A 22440-nucleotide genomic window follows, 5' to 3' on the forward strand; every position below is an offset into this window, starting at 1 on the left:
AAACTGCATTTGTTTTCAATATTTAAGAATTTCGAAAGATCTAGCTTTGTAGGTTATATATTGTGTAAAATATTGACGTGCACTTCTTTAATCTTATTGGTACCATGTCGATCTCCCAGTCTGTGTAGTTGTGTAGTTGCCTGTAATCCTGTACAACAGTGTAGCGTCAAAGTAGCACCAGTAGATGGCAAGCAAGGATCGCATTTCACTTCCAGGAAATGTCTCAGACAGATGCCACCTGTTGTTTACCATGATACTTATATACAGAATATACCAATGGTCATGTATATAGGTTAGCCACTGGAGTAACTGGATGCATGAGAAGGTGCTGATTTACACTTCTTGATTCCACTAACTGTGCTTAATATAGAAAGTGGAGCACAGTGTGAGACAAGGCAAGGTTTAGCCTTTAAAGACAGGGTAGGAAAATATATTTTGAGATGGGTATCGCCAGTGATTTCCCGAATGGATTTGATTTCAAATCATAAGGTCCCCGATTCGATATCAGTTAGGTTTAGGGAAATATCGGTTACAATACCAATTTTTGCTTGGGTATAAAAGAGATTTCTCAGAGAACTTATACTGTACATTGTACAAGCAAGAAGCAACGCTCAAATATATTTTATAATGCACAAGCACCAGGCTAATGTTTACATTAAGAATTGACCCCCAAAAATGTTAGTTTAAAGTCCTTTTTCCTGATCAGTACTAACATTATATTAACATATTCAACATTTTAAAGATTGATTGCAGTATTTTATTAATCCATTACAGATCACTGACATTTTTAATTGGAGAATCGATTATTTTAACCTAGCCCTAATTTACATTAAAAGAATAATTATATGATAATATCATACAGTACTTTCCAAAACCCCGCAGTTACATTTAGTATCCACTCTTGATCAGAATACTCCAGTTACACCCAGTTTTGGATCCAGTTTTAGCTTCTTGATGTTGCAATCCATATTCCACACCAATTACTCATTGAAAGGAGGAAAAATTCTGACTAAAAAAGTCATAAAAAGAACCATGTCCAGGCACTCAAGGTTGGTTACAAAAAGTGATAAAAGGTTTTATTTAACAGGGCAATACATTGCATTTTTAATGTCTTGCCCTGTTAATTAAAGGTATTTTCTTACTTTTTAACCTTGAGTGCCTTTTTAATGACTTTTTTTACTCATAATTCTTCTTCCTTTCCGTCTACTTTATTTCCTTCCATGAGCACCGGTGGTAAAAGGATACCAGAAGCGCTCCTGCCACTTTTTTCTTTCACTGGAACAATGAGTAATAGGTGGAATGCTGTTCTACAGCATTCCACCTATTGTTATTCGTTTTTTTATTATTCTTAGTTTTATTATTATTCCGTACGTTTTTTGGCTCTCCGTAACTTCTGCATACTTTCACCTATTTAAACCATTCCACTTTTCAAATGTTCAGCTCTTTCAGCTAATGATTGGACTTCTTCAACTTTTTTTCTACTATTTATACTTTTTAAAATATTCAGCTTTTTAACACTTTTTTTTAACATTAAAGTCAATGAGAGGCGCCTTCAACTCCTTAAAATCTTCTTCCGCTCCCAAAAGATTCAGCTCCTTCATACTTTCACCTACAGACGCCAAACAAACTTTAAAATGTTCACAAAATATTCAGCTATCCAAACGTATCTTTTCAGTTTGATATCTTTTACAGTTTTTGTGAAAAAGCTGTTTAAGTTTAGTGATCATTTCAGGAAATTTTATCGATTAAACAGAGTGTGTATTGCGCTGCTTAGAGTGATGATGTCATCATCCAGAGTGTGAAGCTTCGAAAAAATTATCTTAGTTCCTTCTCTAAAAACTGCTCTCTCGCCCTCAATATCTACTTGTCATACACAATTCATACATCAAAACGTAGGTATTTTTGTCTAGTTTCAGAAAATCTGCTCAGTGTTGTGATACACCTTTTACTTTTGGCTGGTTGAGCTTCCAAACGACAAGAGTAACACAACTCCCGTCATTCACTCTCCTGTATAACTTTCTTTGCATTTCCCAGCGAAACGCACAGCGAACCACTTTTTTAAATCGCTGATATGACCACATTTTTATGTTTATCCATATAAATTTTATACCATTACGTGCACAAAGGCCTTGTGGTGCTCAGGATGACGTCATTTGACCGATAGCAGTAATAGTTTGTGCAGTCTGAGGCTTTGTTTGAGAGCTTGCTCTCAGTGTCTGAAGTGCTGCGGTGGGCTACAGGAGACATTAAGAGCAGGTGCGGTCGTGAACAGATCAAAGAGATGTTTATAAACATGGCCCCCAGGCCCTTAGTAACCATGACAACCCTTTCACAGACAGTCTACTGATTACTCCAGGCTTGCTGTAGGAGTCAACTAACTAGACTAACTATGATCATCAGGCTATATCATTTGCGTTCCACTTCTGTCTGTCTGTTTGTCTGTCTGTCTGTCTATCTCCTTATCTGTCTGTCTCTCCCTCCCTCTGTCTCTCCCTCCCTCCATCCTTCTCAATCTCTCTCTCCTTCCATCACTCCTTCTCTGTCTCTCTCTCTCCCTCCCTTCCTCTCTCTCACTCCCTCCTGTCTCACTCTCTTTCTCTATGCCTCCCTCCCTCCTTCTTTCTCTTTTCTCTGTCTTCCTCCCTCTTCTGTTCCCCTCCTTCCTTCCTTCAGTCTTCCCCTTCCTTCTCTCCCTCCCTCTGTCTCTCCCTCCCTCCATCCTTCTCAATCTCTCTCTCCTTCCATCACTCCTCTCTCTTTCTCTGCCTCCCTTCCTCTCTCTCACTCCCTCTCTCCCTTCCTCCTTCTGTCTCTCCCTCCAGGGTCATTTGTGATTTGTGATTTCATCCATGTATATTATGTTATATATGTTTCTTTTCAGGCAATATATCCACCTCTCAGCTCTTTAGGGTCATGCTTGTTTGTTCTACACAATGGATATGGCTGATAATAATACAAAGTCTTTAAACTTTCAGCCTTTTTAATCAATTTTAGTCAAAGTTGCTCTCTTCCTCAATGTTTCTATCTTTCCTCTCTTTTTCCTCTCCTCTTTTTCCTCTCTCTCTCCTTCTCTCTTTCCTCTCTTTCTTCTTGTTAAGCCCCATTCTTTTCACCTAATATATTTCACATCTCATCTCAGCTAGATTTATGCTGTTTCTATATCTGATAATAATAAAAATATTTCTTCCAGCTTTTCTAACAAGCTCTTCACTTATGTAGGTAATGCAGTTTAGCTTCCAACTCTGAAATTTGCCAGATGTTTCAGCAGTGCAATGCAATGCATTTGAGCTTTAAGATTTTTCATACAATTTGTTTCATATTTCTGCATATGTGAGTCATTATCTGTTAGAAAATCTACTCAGACCTCACAATGTTCTACACATTTTGTCATTATTCAACCTTTAAAGCAAACAGTTCAGTTTAGCATCAACTTTTAGCTGTTTAATGAAATTCATACTTCTTAAAACGATTTCCACTTTTTCAACTATTCTTCAACTTCAGCTAAAGACCTCACAATGTTCTACATATTTTGTCATTTTTCAACTTTTATAGCCAACAATTCAGTTTAGCGTCAACTTTGAACTTTTTAACGATTTCCACTTTTTCAACTATTCTCACTATTTCAACTTCTTCTTACAGATTTAAGCTATTCATCCAGTTAGCTTTAGCAATTCAGCAATTCAGCATTCCCACGCATTTTCTGCAGGAAATGCATTTTCTAGTTACTCATTGTTCCACAATATTTTGTGGAACACTTCTGTCTAACTCTTTTTGTTGTTGTTGTTGCTGTTGTTGTTGTTCTGTCCATAGCCACCCCCATGAACCTGCAGCAGCTCAGCAGGTTGGCAGTGAGGAAGACGCTGGGAACCAGAGCTCTGGAGGTCATCATTCAACTCAACGCACCAAAACTCATCATCAGCTACCTCTGCTATCAGTGAGTGGCACCCGGAGGACGACTAGTCCTGGGAGAAAAACACAGCAAAGGTGCCACTGTGTTAGACATGATTATAGTAGACACACTGCTTAGTCATAAGCACAAAGCTTCTCTTAAAGCTGCACTTTGACCTCAAGACTTGGGGGCTGAGACAGAGATGAGTATCCCAGCTCCTCTGTTGGAATTGTTGAAGTTCTGGATTTGCCCAAAATGAAATTAATTCGTTGTGTTTGCACTCTATTGACGTTGTCGTTCGGTTCCGGATGTGGATCGTGGATCCGGACCTTTGAGGAGCCCCCGTCTATGATGCAAACATACATACTGACACAGGAAATGATAATCCCACAATAGAAACCCAAATTGTCTCCTTAACAGCAGCTTCTTGTGGAAAAAGCTGCTCTTGCCACAGCTCCCTTTTGGTTTCCTTCACTGTAAACTGTCACGGTCACTAGCTTGGGTTGATAAACATGAGCACGCCGTGTTAAGATGATTTCTTTGCAGCAAAGTGCAGCATATAAAAGTCATAAACAGCATTTCATGTTTAAATAAATAGAAGCGTAACTTGCACTACAAGAAAAGAGCGTACTTCTAATATGAGAGATCATTTTAGATGTTTTTTTTTTCTTCATTTGAACTAGAGAACAAGTGTCAAAGCTCAGGGAGAGGAAGAAGACAAATGGCATTGGTTTTTGGTCGAGATGGTCCGATACCGATTCCGATACCTGAACTTGCGTATCGGACGACACCGAGTGCTGATCCGATACCAGTGTGTCATATATTTTATTATGATTTAACGGCTGTATACTAGGGGTGGGAATCACCAGAGGCCTCACGATACGATATCATCCCGATACTTATGCCACGATACGATATTATTGCGATTTTAAACATATTGCAATATTTTGCGATATATTGCAATGTATTACCTTTTTCCAACTTCAGATTTTCCCCAATTTCAAATGATGTCCCGAAAAGGACAATTTTGTCAACATCTGTTTTATCTAAAAAGATACATTTCAATATTTGGTCATCTCACTTCAATTTTATTGCTGCAAAATGGGATTGTCAAGCAGACAAACTGACCAACACATATATCATAAAAGATCGATACTTGGCATCTGTGTATCGATACAGTATTGCCACGAAAAATATCGCGATACTATGCTGTATCGATTTTTTCCCCCACCCCTACTGTATACTACTATCCCTGTATGGATGTGATATGATTTCTATCTTTGTTGTACGGTCTGGCTCAGGTTGAACTTTTGGTGAAACATGAACAAACTGAAACAATGAACGCCTTAGAACTTTCTTTTATTATCCAGTTTGACAGTCAGTTATAAAGGGAAAAAGAACACAAACTACTTTAAAGTAGATTTTATAAACTGCAGTACTTTCAGATACCAACATTTTAGGCTGTATCTGAGTTCTTTTCAGATGTTGGTATCGGGACCAGAACTTATCTAGTTTTTTGGCACCGCAGGCAACATCAGTAGTCATTTTTTTGCTCAACTAAAGGTTTCTGGATTGAATCATGGACTGGCCGGGGAAGTGCATGCATGTCGGCAAACTCGCCGGCGTACCGTAAATGCTGAGTAGCAGTTAAAATGTGAAATGATTGAGACATTGCGTGCTCAGTCAACATTCCCTGGAGAACAAATGGCTGTTCCCTTTTAAAAATGTAACCTCCAGAGGAATACCAAGCAGTGCTGCTGTTAGTGAAGCTCTCCAGATGCTGCTTGGCTTCATCTCAGATTCCTGTGATTCACACCCCGCGCCTAGTGAAAGCCTTTTGTTTAATACAGACACCGGCGTTTCAAGGAGACCGTGATCCTGGCTGCCTATTTATAGTTTCGCTAAATCTGCCCACAGAGATCGCAAGAGGTCTTAGTATTTTTAGAAGGAAGTACAGGAAGTTGTTTATGAATTCCATAAAGGGCTTCAGATTGCTGTATTGGCTGTCTTCTAAGTTGACCTGATTTGGAAGTTATTTTTCCATTATGATTAACAATATTTCACATTTACAACATAGACATTACACCCCAATTTCATCATCAACACTTACTCAAAGTAATATTAAGACGAGATAACATAACCATAATTATTCAATACAATACAATAAAATCATAACAAAATGAACAGCTGTAAACCAAATAAACACATGTACAAAATGTGACAAAATAGTATCGCATTGCCAGACCTTCCTCCACAGCACTGCAGAGGAGGGTCTGCCTAGTCCACACAGAGAAACATGCTCTGGTTTATTGGCGTTTCTTTAAACCAATCACAATGGTCTTGGGCAGCGTTAAGCACCTGACGGAGCCACGGTGCCTCTGCAAAATAGCCTCTGGAAGGAACTTGTTTTGGTAGAACGTGTACGTTCAAAAGTAGTTTTAGTCGTGCAACAGAAAACTCCGATTGGACAGATAGTCTAGCTAGCTGTCTGGATTTACCCTGCAGAGATCTGAGGAGCAGTTAACCATAGTCCTCACAAATCCACTGGAGGTTAGAACGCCAACACAAAGAAAGAGGGAGGTAACGGGACATCTGGCGGAAATGAAACGTCGTTGATATGCTAGGTTCATTCTAATATTAGTCTGTAAATACTGTTGAAGCACAGATCTCTCCTCCTTCCCATAGAGCGTTCCCTTTAAAGACTTAAAATACCTGACCCTGATACATAGCTGAAAGCGTTCTACTTCTGGCTCCTCAACAGTAGAAGGCACTGGAAAAAAAACAGAGAGGGGAATAGGACAGGCATGCAGGGAATGTCCAGTTATCTAAGATGAGAAATGATCCTTTGCTCCAAAATAGGAATGTTGAACTTCAGGTTGAACAACATGAGTGGTTGGCTTATTTTGAAACCTTTCCTCCTGGTAGTCAGATGAAACGGCACTGGCTGTTCTTTTTGTGTAAGCATTGTCACGTTAAAGGGAATAAAGTCAGGTTCAGTCTGCTCCGATGTTCAACTAAACACCATCATTCATCTGTTTAAGCAACAATTCCTCCAAACCATTCGACGCTATGGGGCTTGTTCCCCCCATGGCTTTTTTCCCAACCCCTTAAAAAACCGGGGTTCCCCCCCCCTTTTTGCCAAAAAAAAAACAGACATGGAGAGTTTATTGACGTGCATACATCGGAAAAATTAAAATATCTATTACCGTGGAATACTGCATGTCGCCATTTTTGTTGCTTTTTCTGACTTTTTGGGGGGTTTATCAGACGTTTAGTCACTCTTTTTGACTTTTGTCTCACTTTGGTCACGACATAAAGCCCTACAAAAGTCAGCAAAGAGTTCCTTAGCCATCATAGAGTTTAGCAAATCAAGCAAAACGATGATTACATTTTTTTACAACTTGTTTCAAGAACAGTTAAATTTCCCGGATGTATTCTTGACACGCCCATTTACCGAGGATGCATTGGTTGGTAACTTGTATGAACTTCGCAGCACCTGTATCCCAACATTCATTTCGGCATTCAATGATGGTTGGATTTCCAGTACATAGACAGCCCAAAAACGGGACAATTTTAACAATTTTCGCCATCTTATTCATCACTAAATTCACTTCTGAGAACATTTTAGGTGAGAAATGAACGGTTTATATTTCGAATATAGGCAGTCTCGCGAAAATCTTTGCCGAATTGACAATTTTCTCCAAAGTTTTCTCTCCCCACTGTTTTCGGAGCTCCATAAAATGACGCGGCCGCCAGCTTGCGCCTGCCGGGGCCGCTTGCTCGGCGCTCGGACAGTCCCACTCGGATATCCCGCTGTAAGACGGAGGTCTTTTAGACCGGTCCCGTAAATAAGAGGCTTTTATTTCGCCGTTTCGGATCGTTTGTTTAAATATCACAACACATGTGGTTAACTGTCTTTTCGGAGTTAAACTCAACAAGCACACACACACACACACACACACACACACACACACACACACACACACACACACACACACACACACACACACACACAGCGCAGCAGGCAGAGGAGAGATATACCATAGATAGACTGTATATTATTAGTCCATGAGATATACCCGCCTCTTTTCGGGAGACTTGTTTAAATTATGCCATAGGCTATAGCATACATTATATTTTGTATTTAGTTCATATTTTTGGTGTATTTGTCTTCTGATTTATTAGAAGTTGAGTTTCAGTCTGTATGATAAATGAACAGTTGTACATAAAGTGGCTATGACATGTTATGTAGACTAAAGGGGAGACACCAACCTTTATAATTTGAATTTCTAATTTCCATCTCCCTGGGCATATACAGTGCACTACAATAATATAGAAATGATAATTCCACATAACACTAATAGGAACACATAGGACACACCAGTGCATAGGCCTATTTATTTGTTTAATTTAAACTGACTTAAACTTATATGCTAATAATAGTAGGGATCACGTTCCACTCTTTTGAATAAGTAAGGGGTGTTTGAGCTAAACCATAAACAATCAAATTAAAGCTCAATTAGTTTTATTTTTCAACATTATTGCAATAGTTGTAGCATTATGAGGTTTTCTTGTCCGGAGATTGTTTTAATACAAAGTGGTTATATTGTTGTGGTTTTTATTTCTAGCTAGTATTTTGGAGCCCTGCAGGTAGCCTCTGTGCTGGGGGTGTTGAGCAATAACAGGAAGAACGCATCGTCTCAAACTTTCAGCGTTTTCTGTGCTTGTGAACTTGGGAGTTAATTCCCAACCAGCAAGAACGTTCTCCCCAAGAACACAAGTCCGTACTTTGCATTCTTGGTATTGAGAAATGCCCATGCTCTAATACGATCCACAGAAGTGGCGGCAGGAAATACAACCTAATGTCTAAACCAGAGAACGTAACGGCCGCTGTTTTGAACGTTAAGGTCGCAATTTTATACACGTTAACGTTGTGAAACAGTCGCAGTTTGGTTATGTTTAGGCACCAAAACTACTTTGATAAGTTTAGAAAAACATCGTGGTTTGGGTTAAAATCCCACGTTACTTTACTTCCGGTTAGGCACGTGATGCTGAACGGGACTTCCGCTGTGTACTTTTATTTTCAAACGGGAATCGAACCCCGCTCTCCTGGGTGAAAGTCCTGTGTGTGTTTGTCTCGTTTAAGGTGCTACAAAACAACTGAAGAACCAACCCACAAAATGTGTCATAAATATTTATCTTACTAAGCTGTACAGAAGCGATGCTCTGAATATGTTGATTTATTGAATAAATTGTACTGTTGACGTGCTTGATGTCCTTGTGTTTTTGCATGAACCTGGCTCTCATACATGTGTGCTGGACTGGACTGGACTAGACTGGACTGGACTGGACTGTCTGCCAACTTATTCTGGTAAACACAGTCTAAGAACAGTACATAGATGATTCATCCTGACAACACCGCTTCTGTCACTGGGGAACACTGTTTCATAAGCAAGATACAATATTACAACATTTCCTTAAAGCTTTAGTGCGTAACTTTTTGATATTAATAAACGTCCGTTACATTCAAGCCATGGTGCGCGATCACGGAAGGCTTGTATCATGTGGACGTGCCGACAGTGTTGTTGTCATTACTTAGAATTCCTGATGGGGGAGACAGAAACTGCGCACTATAGCTTTAAGCCTTAACTCCATTGATCTTGCAGGAGCTCCATCATTACAGATTCATGTTATGCGGACAAACCTAATTTTAAAAAGCTAAAGTACAGGGAAATGGGTATAAAATGATGTATGTAATGATGTAGCAATTAAAAAAATATATATATATTTGTCATTTTTAGGCCTTTTTTTGACAGGACAGCCTAGGCATTAATGGTAAAGAGAGGGGGGAATTACATATTGAGCCTACTTAAAAAAACAAACGGGTCAGTAGAATATCTCCTTTTGGTATTCTATAGTACATTTGACTAACACTGTTCCCCTAGTAATGTCCAGATCTAATAGTTTTTTCAAAACCTTGTGCAGGGGAGGGCTCACCCCCTCTCTGTCAAAGCCCAAAAACCAGGTGAACAGGTGAAGCTAACAGATATACTGTTATCACTACCACCTAAACCCCGGTGACCACGCTACCACCTACAATATCAGTACATAATATAATAATCAGGGAATAATATAAATGAGACCATACACATATACATACAGGAGAAACATGTGGCTCCTACACTTGCCTTTCAGAACTTAAATATAAAAACTAAATCAAAACTGGCTACATTTTGTAAAATTTTCTTTCCAGCTGAAATTGTCCCAACTTAACCTGAATTCAAATCGATTGAGGAAAGTACAGCATGTCCAACAGTAATCTCAGATGCACTTATTTACCACTTGGGGGCGACATGGATAAAGAAATCATTTGTCAACCAGATGCTTGTCGTATTAGTGAGCCGACAACAACGTGTGTCAGTATGTGTTCGGGCCCAGAGGGCAAAGAGAAAACAAGCTCCCTCTCCGGCTTGTGGCTAATTCATGCGGCCCTGTTGAATTTACTCGCATCTGTCAGGAAACGCAGCTCTCTCGGTCTCATGAGAAATAGATCTTCCTCATTACACAGCAAACAGAAGTGCGGGGGATCACGTCTTGGCAGTAAAAAGGACGAGAGGAGGTAAAAGAGATTGGGAGAGTAGATTGTGGATTTGCGGCGCTAAGCAGACAGGAACTGGGAGGCTTTTGTTTGAGAATCAGATAAACAGAGAGCTGGATGCTGTGATGGTCCAATGCTACGCTCACCCATCAGACATTGCAGCCTGAAAACCAGCACCCTGAAATGAACTGCAGCTGTGAGACGGATTCTACAAGATTTTGTTTTGCTTCGAGCACGTGTGTCAAACTCAAGGCCCGCGGGCCAAATCCCGGGCCCCTTGCAGATTTAGATCCAGCCCGTATATCAGTTTAGATTCACAATAGATTATGGCCCGCCTAGTTGTGCGCCAAACCAAAAACAGGGGAAAGTGTTTTTTTAAAACTGCAATTACCTGACATTCAAAGCAGAATATGGCAGATTTTGCTGACATTGAGAAATTGCCACAGACGCAGAGAGTTATCATATTAAAGGTGTGGAACAGGTTGTTGTTAAAAATATGTTATCATTGTTTTGCTTTATTTGCTAAATTCTGTGATGGCTAAGGAACTTTTTAGCTGACTTTTGGAGGGCTTTATGTCGACAAAAAGTGTAAAAAAATGTTGAAAAACAATGAAAAAAGGGACATGCAGTAATACAGCCAAAGATATTTGACTTTTTCAGTGAAATAAAAGCATGTCAATATAAACGTTCCATGTCTGGCCCTTGATGTGATTCTCTTTTTCCAGTGTGGCCCTTAGTGAAACTGAGTTTGACCCCCCCCTAACTTAAAGGTACACAAACCCAAAGACTCATGTAGCCCAAGACACTCAGATTGCACAAAACTTTTTAATTAATTTTCTTGAAACACACATATGTGTCGCTGTAAAAAACATTCAACCTTGAAATGTTAAAGTTAACTGAAAGTAATGAAGGTTTTGGGAGGAGTTTGGGTGTGTGAGATCCTGAGTGGAGGAAGACTTTGCTCTAATAAAGTAAAGCTATAGGGGTCATTATAATTTCATATAAATACACTATATGTTATATGAAGTATGACGATAAGAACTGAGCCCAGAAATCAACAATAGACTCTGATAAGGATCTGTCCGCTGTGAAATTCTCAGGGTGGCTGTGTTATTGTTATTGTAATTGTGTTATTGTAATTGCCATAAAAATGCCCAATTTCAAAGAAACCTCGCCCAAAAATCTCAGTTTAAATCTAAAAAATATAACTAATATCAGTTGCCTTCCAAAACCTGTTGTGGTCAAATTCAAACGACGCCATGCATCTGCATTTTCAGGTTAGTTTGGGTAAACTTCTCTATCCACTGTAATTCAACTCTATATATCAAAGATGCAGCATTCAAGTCTATTTCGATTCTTTCCCTTTTTGTTTCTGACTTGATTTTCCACGTCCCGTCTGCTTGGCGGCCCCTGCCGTGACCTGTCGGATTAGATCATTCTGCTCCTCGGCTGCGGAAAAATCCCTGCGTTAAATGGAGGAACACTTTGAAGAAAGACTAATCTCCGTGAACGGAAGTATCTGTCACAGCAGCTGTTGTAGTTCTGTCAAAACGTCCCGGCAGAACTGAAACCACGCGGAAAGAAGTCAGAAGGAGCGATAACTTGCCCAGTGAACTTGAGAAGAAATCCTTTGCAGCCTCGGGGCCTTTGAATGAAGACTATACACAAGCCAAATGAGTCAGTTATAAAGCTCATTTCATTTTTTAATTCTACATTAATAGGCACTTTGATTTCTGGTCAACCTTTGGGTATTTCTGCCAGCTTTTTCCCCACCCTCTTGGATACTTGCAAAGTTCCCATGTCAAGCCCATTTTTAGCATCATAATGCTATGTGCTGAGGCTTATTCTCCTGCGTACACTGTCAAGGATCGACTCAATACAAGTATTTATACAGCACTTAAGAAGTCGGTAAAGACTATAGGACACTGTGCGATGTGATGACACTGGGATGTGACTAACCATGAGTCCACAGAACCAGACGTCCCAGCATTACAGCCGTGCTGAGAAGAAGAGACGAAATGAACCCAGAAACGCACACCTTTTTAAATTACAACTTGAAGAAAACGCAGCAAACAAGATTCGGATGATAAACACTTTGATTATAAAGCGTCTATTGATTGGACTGGTAAATGAGAGACTTGACTAAACGGCTTCTTGCTGCAGTTAATTGTTCCCAGCCAGTTTGATTCTGGCGTCCGCCCTCTGGTCTGCTCCCACACTTAGAGTAAAAACACACAGCTTTGGTCTGAGAAAATAATATTCACGTGTGTCTGGACGGCAACGCCCGGGGTTACACACACACGCACACACACACACACACACACACACATACGCAGAACACTTCAAAAGCAGCTGGATGACCGAGCCATCTGGTTGTATTTTCTGGAAGGGAGTCCCCCCACCCCGTCTTGGAGTTGCTGCAGTCTCAAATATAGCCGCTCCACTCGGCAGATTTCCTTCCCAGACGCTTCCCTTCTCCGTCCTTGTGTTTCAGCTGCTGTGACGCACGCCTGCTCAGCAGTTAGCCTGCTGGACGGCTCGCTCTGTTTTCTAGAGAAGTTCAGGATGGCCCGATCTGGCCGTCTTTCAGCTGTTCTGTGAAACAGTAGTTCTTATTTTGTCTTATTCCTGTTATTTTACGGGGAAAGTGAATGAGTAAAGCTTTTCTACTTTAACCGGTGCTGTGGCATTGAGCGAAGCACTTCAGAGTGCCAATTCTCGGAGTAGTTGGAGTAAAAAAAAACTACAAAAAAAAAGAGGAAGTTGTTATCGTCCTATAGAAGCCACCAAACTGAACATGACTTATGTTAGGGCTCTGTACCAAAGGCCTATTCATCCCTGGACAGCTCAGATCTTCCTTAGACTGATCTACCAACAGTTACTCAAAAGGGACAACAGAAAGGCAATTCCAGGTCTAGGATGAGGACAGTATAGACCTTTTTCACGGCAGACATGTTGACATGTCATAGTAGGAAAAGCACAGGTGTATTCAAAACCATTACTGATGGCTGCATTCCACTTAGGAGAGACCCTGGTATTAAACCATTAATGATGGCTGCATTCCACTTAGGAGAGGTCCTGGTATTAAACCATTACTGATGGCTGCATTCCACTTAGGAGAAGCCCTGGTATTAAACCATTAATGATGGCTGCATTCCACTTAGGAGAGGTCCTGGTATTAAACCATTAATGATGGCTGCATTCCACTTAGGAGAGGTCCTGGTATTAAACCATTAATGATGGCTGCATTCCACTTAGGAGAGGTCCTGGTATTGTGCATGCTGACTCACTGAAATAGCTTACTGGGACACTTGATGGAACTGAGCCATCGTTAAGGTTATCAATTTCAGCTGTGCTCTTACTATGACAAGTCAAAATGTCTGCTGTGAAAAAGGTCCATAGAGACACTAATGGTGTTTTTCCATTACGTGGTACCTGCTCGCCTCGCCTCACCTCGATGCACTGTGCGTCCGTTTTCCATTGCAGATTTCAGTACCGCCTCAGTGTGGCTGGTCATCATGGCGGCGCCGCAGTAAACTGCCGTGACCTAACGCGACACACACACACAGAACGTGGAAGGTGTGTTGTTGTTGCCACAGCCAGAAGACAAATTTTGTTTCAAACGAAGTTGGAGGCAGCAAAAAAAAAAACACAGCTGGCTAAACTATTTAAAAATGGCGGGTTTGTTCATGACACCCCCGTCTGTCGCTTTCACATCACCTTTTGGTATCGCCTCAGCTCGGTTGGAACCTCGACTGAGGTGATAGTAAAAATGGACCTGTTGGCAGGTACAAGGGACTTTTTTTCGTAATGGAAAACCAAAAATGGCGAGTAGAGTCGAGGCGAGTCAAGCAGGTACCATGTGATGGAAAAGCGCCATAAGGGTGCTTTGAGTGCACGTCATGGAGCATGTCATATAGTCAACTAGTCCTCCAAACCATACGACAATAAAGGTTGTTTATTCCTCCTCTCTAAAACGACCCACAGGAGCATTTTCCGTCCTCATATCTAAACCAGAGAATGTTAAGGTCGCGGTTTTCAACCCGTCTTTAACCCTGTGAAACGGTCACAGTTTGGTTAGGTTTAGGCGCTAAGACAACTAAATTAAGTTTAGAAAAAATAATTGTGGTTGGGTTAAAATCAGACTTCACTTCCGGTTACGCACATGATGCTTAACATGACTTGCATAAAGCCTCCTTACATGGAACTTGGTGCTCTTATACTTCACTGTCACGTTACGTCCTGCTTTGCTCACGTCATAATTACTACAGCCACTAGAGGACGCCACAACTATAAACGTCAATATTGGTCGTTATTGATGCTTGAACATTACAGTACTTCAGTCTTCAGACTCCATTTTTTCATTATATTTTTTACGATTTATTCGGGTGTTTAAAACTCATCGTTTAGACCGTTTGTATTTGCCCGTTGTGGACTGGGTATTACATTTTCTTTTTTGAGGTCTTTAAAAAGGTCTTTAAAAAAAAGCATAAAATTTGATTTTAAAAAGTGTGCAGATACCCTAATAACCAAGCTAGAACCACTTATATGGTGAGGATGTAGAGATGAGCTTTGCCATGCTACTTTCTAATGTGACCAGGGATTTAATGTGTCCTTAGAATTGCATTGCCAGACCTTCCTCCACAGCGCTGCGGAAGAGGGTCTGGCTAGTCCACACAGCATTCTGGGATGGGAGAAAAACGTGCTCTGGTTTATTGGCAAACCAATCACAATCGTCACGGGAGGCGCTAAGCGCCGGACGGAGTGACGGACCTCTGCAAAAGAGCCTCGGGAAGGAACTTGTTTTGGTGGAACATGTGTACGTTCAAAAGTAGTTTTAGTCGTGCAACAGAAAACTCCGATTGGACAGATAGTCTAGCTAGCTGTCTGGATTTACCCTGCAGAGATCTGAGGAACAGTTCTAACCAGAGTCCTCAGAAATCCACCGGAGTTTAGAATGCCAACACAAAAAAAAGCCGAAGGTGAGGGACATCCGGTCGAAAATGAAAGACACCGGAACAATCCCATAAATGAAACGTTGTCGATATAGACTAATGTGTCCTTAATGGAGCCATAATTTCCTAAATAAATCTACCGCGGCACACTTTTGAAGAACAGAATCAGTTATTCACGGCTTTAACTTCAACCCTCTGGCGTGCTCGTTGTGCTGGGCAGATTCTTAATGTAATTTCATTTATTGAAGAATTTATGATCAAACAGGTCTTCAAACTCGGTGAACTCACAGTCACTTAAAAGATAACCAGGGCTGACAATGACCTGACATGCAATCCTGAAGCAAATGTAGCGTCAAATCTTGAGGAAGCTGCTGCAGGGAACATAGTCTTCTCAACAGTCTTGTCACTGTTTGTTCTGTCAGATCTGTAAAGACCAAATACCTGAAGGGGTTTACAACCATTTAGCATTCAGCACACCCTGAGAATTCAGAGACATCTGAACAGACCGCATTACATCTGCCTTTGTAGTCCATCAAAACCAAATATTCATGTGGCAGCTCAAGGCGAGGCAGGTCAGTTGTATAATGAACCTGAGAAACAGTTATATAACCTATGGAATAAAAAAAAAAACTGTTAGAACACTGAGAATATAACTGGAATACCCCACTGTTGTTCCATGTATGGTGTCTTATCTTGGGTTTATCTAGGAATAGATATGGACATACAAAAAAAAAAAAGAGCTAAAGTTCAGATTTGAGCGTGCACTGTGGCTCATGCTACCTTTAGGTGCAAATGTTTTAGCTCCATTTTGAGGTCCCAATTACAACACAAATCAACATACAGTTTAAGTACCCCTTCATCAACACCCGTCATATTCCAAATGCATTCATTTAAGAATTATATTATAGTGCATGTTGTTACTTTAATGTTTTCATACAATTTAGCTATCAATGTTTAGGTCACTTTGCGTCTGTGCTACTACCATTTAGTGGCAGAAGCTGTATGTTTCAACCATTTTTTACATTAGTTTTAGCTCTTTTTCAGCCATTTACGCCATCGTTTACTTTGAGCTATTTCAACTGTTTATTCATTTAGCTAAGTTTACTTTTTTCTAACCTTAGATGTTACATTTTCAGATTTTGAGAAATGAGAGGCTTGGGCCAATGAAGATTTAACAAAAGATTTAATAACAAAATGGCATGACAAAATCAAATTTTACGCCGCAGCGGGCTGAATTGCTGTCTCTATCAACTCTTATGTCAACCAATTTATCCATTTAGCTAAGTTAAATGTTTTGCTATAGTTAGCTATTTTAACAGTTTAACTATTACTTTTAGCTAATCCACAATGTACCCATTACTTTTTGCTATTTATTCATAGACTGTTTCAGTAATTTGTTCATTACTTTTAGCTGACTTAAAGCATTTGTTCATAAATTCTAGCTAACTTTTTCAGCCATTTTCCATTACTCTTAGCTAACTATGTCAACCATGTACCCATACGTTTAGCTAACTATTCAAGCATGTATGTATGAAATGTTTGTCCATTTACTTTTAGCTGACTGTTCAGACAGCTCTGCTAGCTAGCTTACCAGTTCCCACACCCACACCCTCTTAATCATAACATGTAGCATCCAGGTGTTAGCAGCTGACTCAATATGTGTACATACATCAAATCCAATCCCAATTTATATATTTTTCCTAAAGTAGTTGAGTTACTCTATAAACATAACTCGGAATCACACCATTGAAGTAGTACACTGAGATTAATTGAATCACTGTTTACCATTTGGCACACAGTCATACATTTGTACATAACTCCGAACATCCAACAGCACTTGAAGGCAGTGTTGTATTATCTGTCTGTGGATGATGGAAGGCATTCCCTCTGCCAGAAAAACAACCGTAAAGTACAGAATGTACTGCAGGTAGTGCTGTTCTTATTAATTACACCTTTTATCACCTCTGACAAGCTAGGACTGTAACTGTTGTCACGCTGCTCTCCGTACCAGGAGAGAAGTACAGTATGTTAGTATGTTGTGGGGAAAGCCAGAGAGGAGGCAGAGTGTTCAGGTTGTAAATGTCTTGGCCGCGGCACAACATATTCATTAACTTACACAAGGCCTTGTTTATTGCTTGTGTCCTCGTTTCTGATTGGTAAGTTGCATGTTGAGACAGGTAGAACACGGTTTCAGTAAATGGTTTTAAATCTCTGATCATTATTTATTGAAATTTATGTAGCGGGGAACATGATCATGCTTTGTTCTTTAATAACAACAGAGAGTTAATTAGGACATTTTGACCGGCTAAGTTACCCAACTTGTTGGCTCCAATCACAAGTCACCTACACATGACATATATGCAGTTAAAGATGAATGCAGATCTCCTGTTGCCATTCCATTGAATTTTCTTTCTGCAGTGAATGGTAAACTATTACTGTATGTTTATTGGATGTGTATTCAGATGGAGTCTGGTGGGTTTGGCTGTTTCTGGTTAAAGGACAATTCTGGCGAAAAACGAACCTAGGGGTTATTAACTGATGTGTACCTACTCTGTCGCTCTCTGGGACATGTTTTCATGCTAATCGAATGAGTTTGGCGCTTTGACGAGGCTACCGTGGACCGCTGGTTAGCTTAAAATGCTAGTCATGACTGGTTTCCAAGATGGCTCCCGCAAGTAAACATGAACGCGACTGTCTTTATAATCTATCATTTTAATAAACTATCTGTACACTTACAATGTTGTCAATGCTTCGCTTCACATTTAGGGACCCTCATTATGCTAACGTTAAGGTGTGGTGATTTATGATTTTGAATAATGTCAGACTCTTAGAATGTCAGACACTTAGAATATTAATCGGAGCATGTCACTGGTAAAAACAGCACTTTTAGTGGACATAAATTGAAGGCTCGCAATCTCCCAATAACATAAGTAACAGGGGAGCTTGTTTTGCCACTGCCTACTGCAGTGGCCTATCTTAATACTGAACCAATTTCAAGGCTGATCCAATAGGGGCATACAAAAATAATCCATCCATCCATCCATCCATCTTCTTCCGCTTATCCGGTGTCGGGTCGCGGGGGGAGCAGCTCCAGCAGGGGACCCCAAACTTCCCTTTCCCGAGCCACATTAACCAGCTCTGACTGGGGGATCCCAAGGCGTTCCCAGGCCAGGTTGGCGATATAATCCCTCCAACTTGTCCTGGGTCTTCCCCGAGGCCTCCTCCCAGCTGGACGTGCCTGGAACACCTCCCTAGGGAGGCGCCCAGGGGGCATCCTTCCCAGATGCCCGAACCACCTCAACTGGCTCCTTTCGACGCGAAGGAGCAGCGGCTCTAGTCGGAGCTCCTCACGGATGACTGAGCTTCTCACCCAATCTCTAAGGGAGATGCCAGCCACCCTCCTGAGGAAACCCATTTCGGCCGCTTGTACCCTGGATCTTGTTCTTTCGGTCATGACCCAGCCTTCATGACCATAGGTGAGGGTAGGAACGAAAACTGACCGGTAGATCAAGAGCTTTGCCTTCTGGCTCAGCTCTCTTGAGCCTCAGAGCCTTGAGCATTTCTGGGCCGGATCTCATCAATCCCCGGGGCTTTGCCACTGTGGAGTTGTTTGACTACATCAGTGACTTCCGCCTGGGGGAAATTGACGACAATCCCCCATCATCCTCCAGCTCTGCCTCTAAATAAAGAGTATTCGTTAGTTCGTGCGGGGTTCCTCAAAGTGCTCCTTCCACCACCCTATTACCTCCTCAGTTGAGGTCAACAGTGTCCCCTCCTTACTGTACACAGCTTGGATGGTACCCCCCTTCCCCCTCCTGAGGTGGCGAACAGTTTTCCAGAAGCACTTTGGGGCCGACCGAAAGTCCTTCTCCATGTTTTCTCCAAACTTCTCCCACACCCGCTGCTTTGCCTCTTTCACGGCAGAGGCTGCGGCCTTCCGCCCGCGCCCGGCCTTGCACGGTCTCCAACTGCCTCCGGAGTCCTCTGGGATAACATATCCCGGAAAGACTCCTTCTTCAGTCGGACGGCTTTCCTGACCACCGGTGTCCACCATGGTGTTCAGGGGTCCTTGAGGCACCTAAGACCCTAAGACCACAGCTCCTCGCCGCAGCTTCAGCAATGGAAACATTGAACATTGTCCAATCGGGTTCAATGCCCCCAGCCTCCACAGGGATGCACGAAAAGCTCCGCCGGAGGTGTGAGTTGAAAGTCTGTTGGACAGGGGCCTCCTCCAGACGTTCCCAATTTACCCGCACTACCCGTTTGGGCTTGCCAGGTCTTCCCCCACCCCCTGACCCAACTCACCACCAGATGGTGATCGGTTGACAGCTCCACCCCTCTCTTCACCCGAGTGTCCAAAACATACAAGTTCAAGTTCCACTTTATTTATCCTTAGAAAAGGAAATTTGATTTGCAGCAGGATATCTAAAAACACACATACACATACATGTGTAAGCAACATTATAAACACAACACAGGACACACATCAACACCTTCAATAGAGACACCTTCCCCAAAACCAGTGACAAGATCCAATTGGACAGTACACAGGTCAATATATCATAATGAACAATAATGGGAATAAATTAATAAATAAAAACATTTCTGTATAAAAAATTCAAAGATGTCACTCAAGTGAATTCAGGTTCCTAATAGCCACAGGAATAAAAGAATCCCTGGCACGTTTAGTTCTTAACATAGGCAGCCTAAAACGGCGACAAATTAAACTCCCCAAAGAGTGGGTGATCAGGGCAGTTTAAAATTTGGTTAGCCTTACCCCTGACCCGTCTATCATATATGTGTTGCAGCTGTGATAACTGTACCCCAACCACCTTAGACGCTACATTTACCAGCTTTGTTAGCTTACGCTTATTGGTCATTGGAAGACCACTGTACCACACCACGATACAAAATGTCAAGACTGATTCAATAAAACACTGGTAGAACAAAGTCATCAGAGTCCTGCACACGCTAAATGATTTCATCTTCCTCAAGAAGAAAAGTCTCTGTTGGGCCTTTTTACAGGCTGCATCTGTGTTGCTCTCAAAAATTTACTGTCAATGATGGTTCCTAAGTATTTATATTCATCTACTGTCTCAACATTCATGTTCTGGACATACGGCTTCAGATCAGATGAAACGATGAAATCGATCATTGACCGTTGGCCTAGGGTGCTCTGGTACCAAGTACACTTATGAGCATCCCTATGTTCGAACATGGTGTTTGTTATAGACAATCCATGACTAGCACAGAAGTCCAACAACAAACAACCACTCTGGTTTAGATCAGGGAGGCCGTTCCTCCCAATCACGCCTCTCCATGTGTCTCCATCATTGCCGCGTGCGCGTTCGGAAGTCCCCAAGAAGAACAATGGAGTCCCCACTGGAGGCCCATGCAGGACTCTCAAGGTCTCCAAAGAAGGCGCTCGTACGAACTCCTGTTTGGTGCATATACAAACAGTCAGAGTTTCCCCCACCACCCAGGGCGGCGGAGAGGCGACCCTCGTCCACCGGGTAAACCTCCAACATAGCGGACTCAGCCAGGGGCTTGTGAGTATCCCACACCCCCGCCCGGCCTCACACCCCGGGCAACTCCGGAAGAAAAAAAGAGTCCAACCCTATCCAGGATGTCGGTTCCAGAACCGGGACTGTGCGTAGAGGTAAGCCCCACCAGATCTAACCGGTAGCGCTCCACCTCCCGCACCAGTTCCGGCTCCTTCCCCCACAGAGAGGTGACGTTCCACGTCCCCAGAGCCAGCGTCTGCTGCCCGGGTCTGGTCCGTCGAGGCCCCTGACCTTCACTGCCCCCCGTGTGGCAGCGCACCCTACCCCAGCGTCCCCTCCCACAGGTGGTGGGCCCATGGGCTGGAGAGATGGGGGTCACGTAGCTTTTTCGGGCTGTGCCCGACCGGGCTCCGTGGCAAACCCAGCCACCAGACGCTCGCTGACGAGCCCGCCATCTGGGCCTGGCTCCAGACGGTGGCCCCGGGCTTCCTCCGGGCAGGGTCACTTCACCTCTTCCTCGTTGTTTCATAGGGTTTTTGAACCATTCTTTGTCTGGCCCCTCACCTGAGACCACTTTGCCTTGGGAGACCCTACCAGGAGCAAAAAGCTCCAGACAATACAGCCCTCAGGTTCATAGAGACACACAAACCTCTCCACCACGATAAGGTGATGGTTCCCGGAGACAAAAATAACTAAATAATAATTGCACCCTTAGGGTTATCGCTACATTGACAGAAACAATGCTTTGGAGTTATTGGAAATGTTTGAATAACGCAAGTAAGAAACAATCCTACACAGCTGCCACTGAAATCTAATTCTACAAATAGTAGAATACTAATACTATACATAAGTGTACCCTTTATTTTGATCTGCAACTGTGCAGAAATACAGAGTTTAAAACAGAATGAATAGACATGCCAAAAAACAAAAAAAGAAGCTTTGAACTATTCAGTACAGCCCTAAAATTAAGCAATCTTAAAAACAAAATGACAGCTCAACCAAAGAAATACATATCCTCATCAAAACACAAGCACAACAAAGGGAATCACTAACTCGATACCCAGAGGTGGGTAGTAACGAGTTACGTTTACTCCGTTACATTTACTTGAGTAAGTTTTTGAAAAAATTATACTTCCAGGAGTAGTTTTAAATCACTATACTTTTTACTTTTACTTGAGTAGATTTGTGAAGAAGAAACTGTACTCTTACTCCGCTACATTGGGCTACAATGAGCTCGTTACTTTTCTTTTTACCTCTTTGGTATTCTACGCGTCATTGTTTGTATTCCCCCGCGTACGCCTCATTTTAATGTTTTATTTTTTGAAAGAAAAAAAAAAAAAGAGACTTCCGCCCGCAAAGGCTCTACCACATACCGTGACTGTTCACCAATCAAATGTAGTTGTGCAGTCTCGTCAGCGGCTAAAAAAAATAGGCGACGCTGATGCGTAAATCAACACTTATCAATATCACTTCTCCATCAGTCAGGACCAAGAT

At 41.8% G+C, this 22440-nt stretch overlaps 1 protein-coding gene across 1 annotated transcript in view; it reads left to right on the forward strand.

Annotated features, from left to right (window-relative positions):
* LOC120553686 (ankyrin repeat and SOCS box protein 13-like) overlaps positions 1–4729 on the forward strand; it is a 9887-nt gene extending 5158 nt beyond the window's left edge. The window contains exon 6 of the mRNA XM_039792350.1: positions 3811–4729. Within this exon, the coding sequence (XP_039648284.1) occupies positions 3811–3938 (128 nt within the window). The 3' untranslated portion in view covers positions 3939–4729. The remainder of the gene's footprint in view (positions 1–3810) is intronic.
* The last annotated feature ends 17711 nt before the right edge of the window (positions 4730–22440 follow it).

Source organism: Perca fluviatilis, chromosome 23 (assembly GCF_010015445.1).
Source record: "Perca fluviatilis chromosome 23, GENO_Pfluv_1.0, whole genome shotgun sequence".
NCBI classification, from domain to species: Eukaryota; Metazoa; Chordata; class Actinopteri; order Perciformes; family Percidae; genus Perca; species Perca fluviatilis.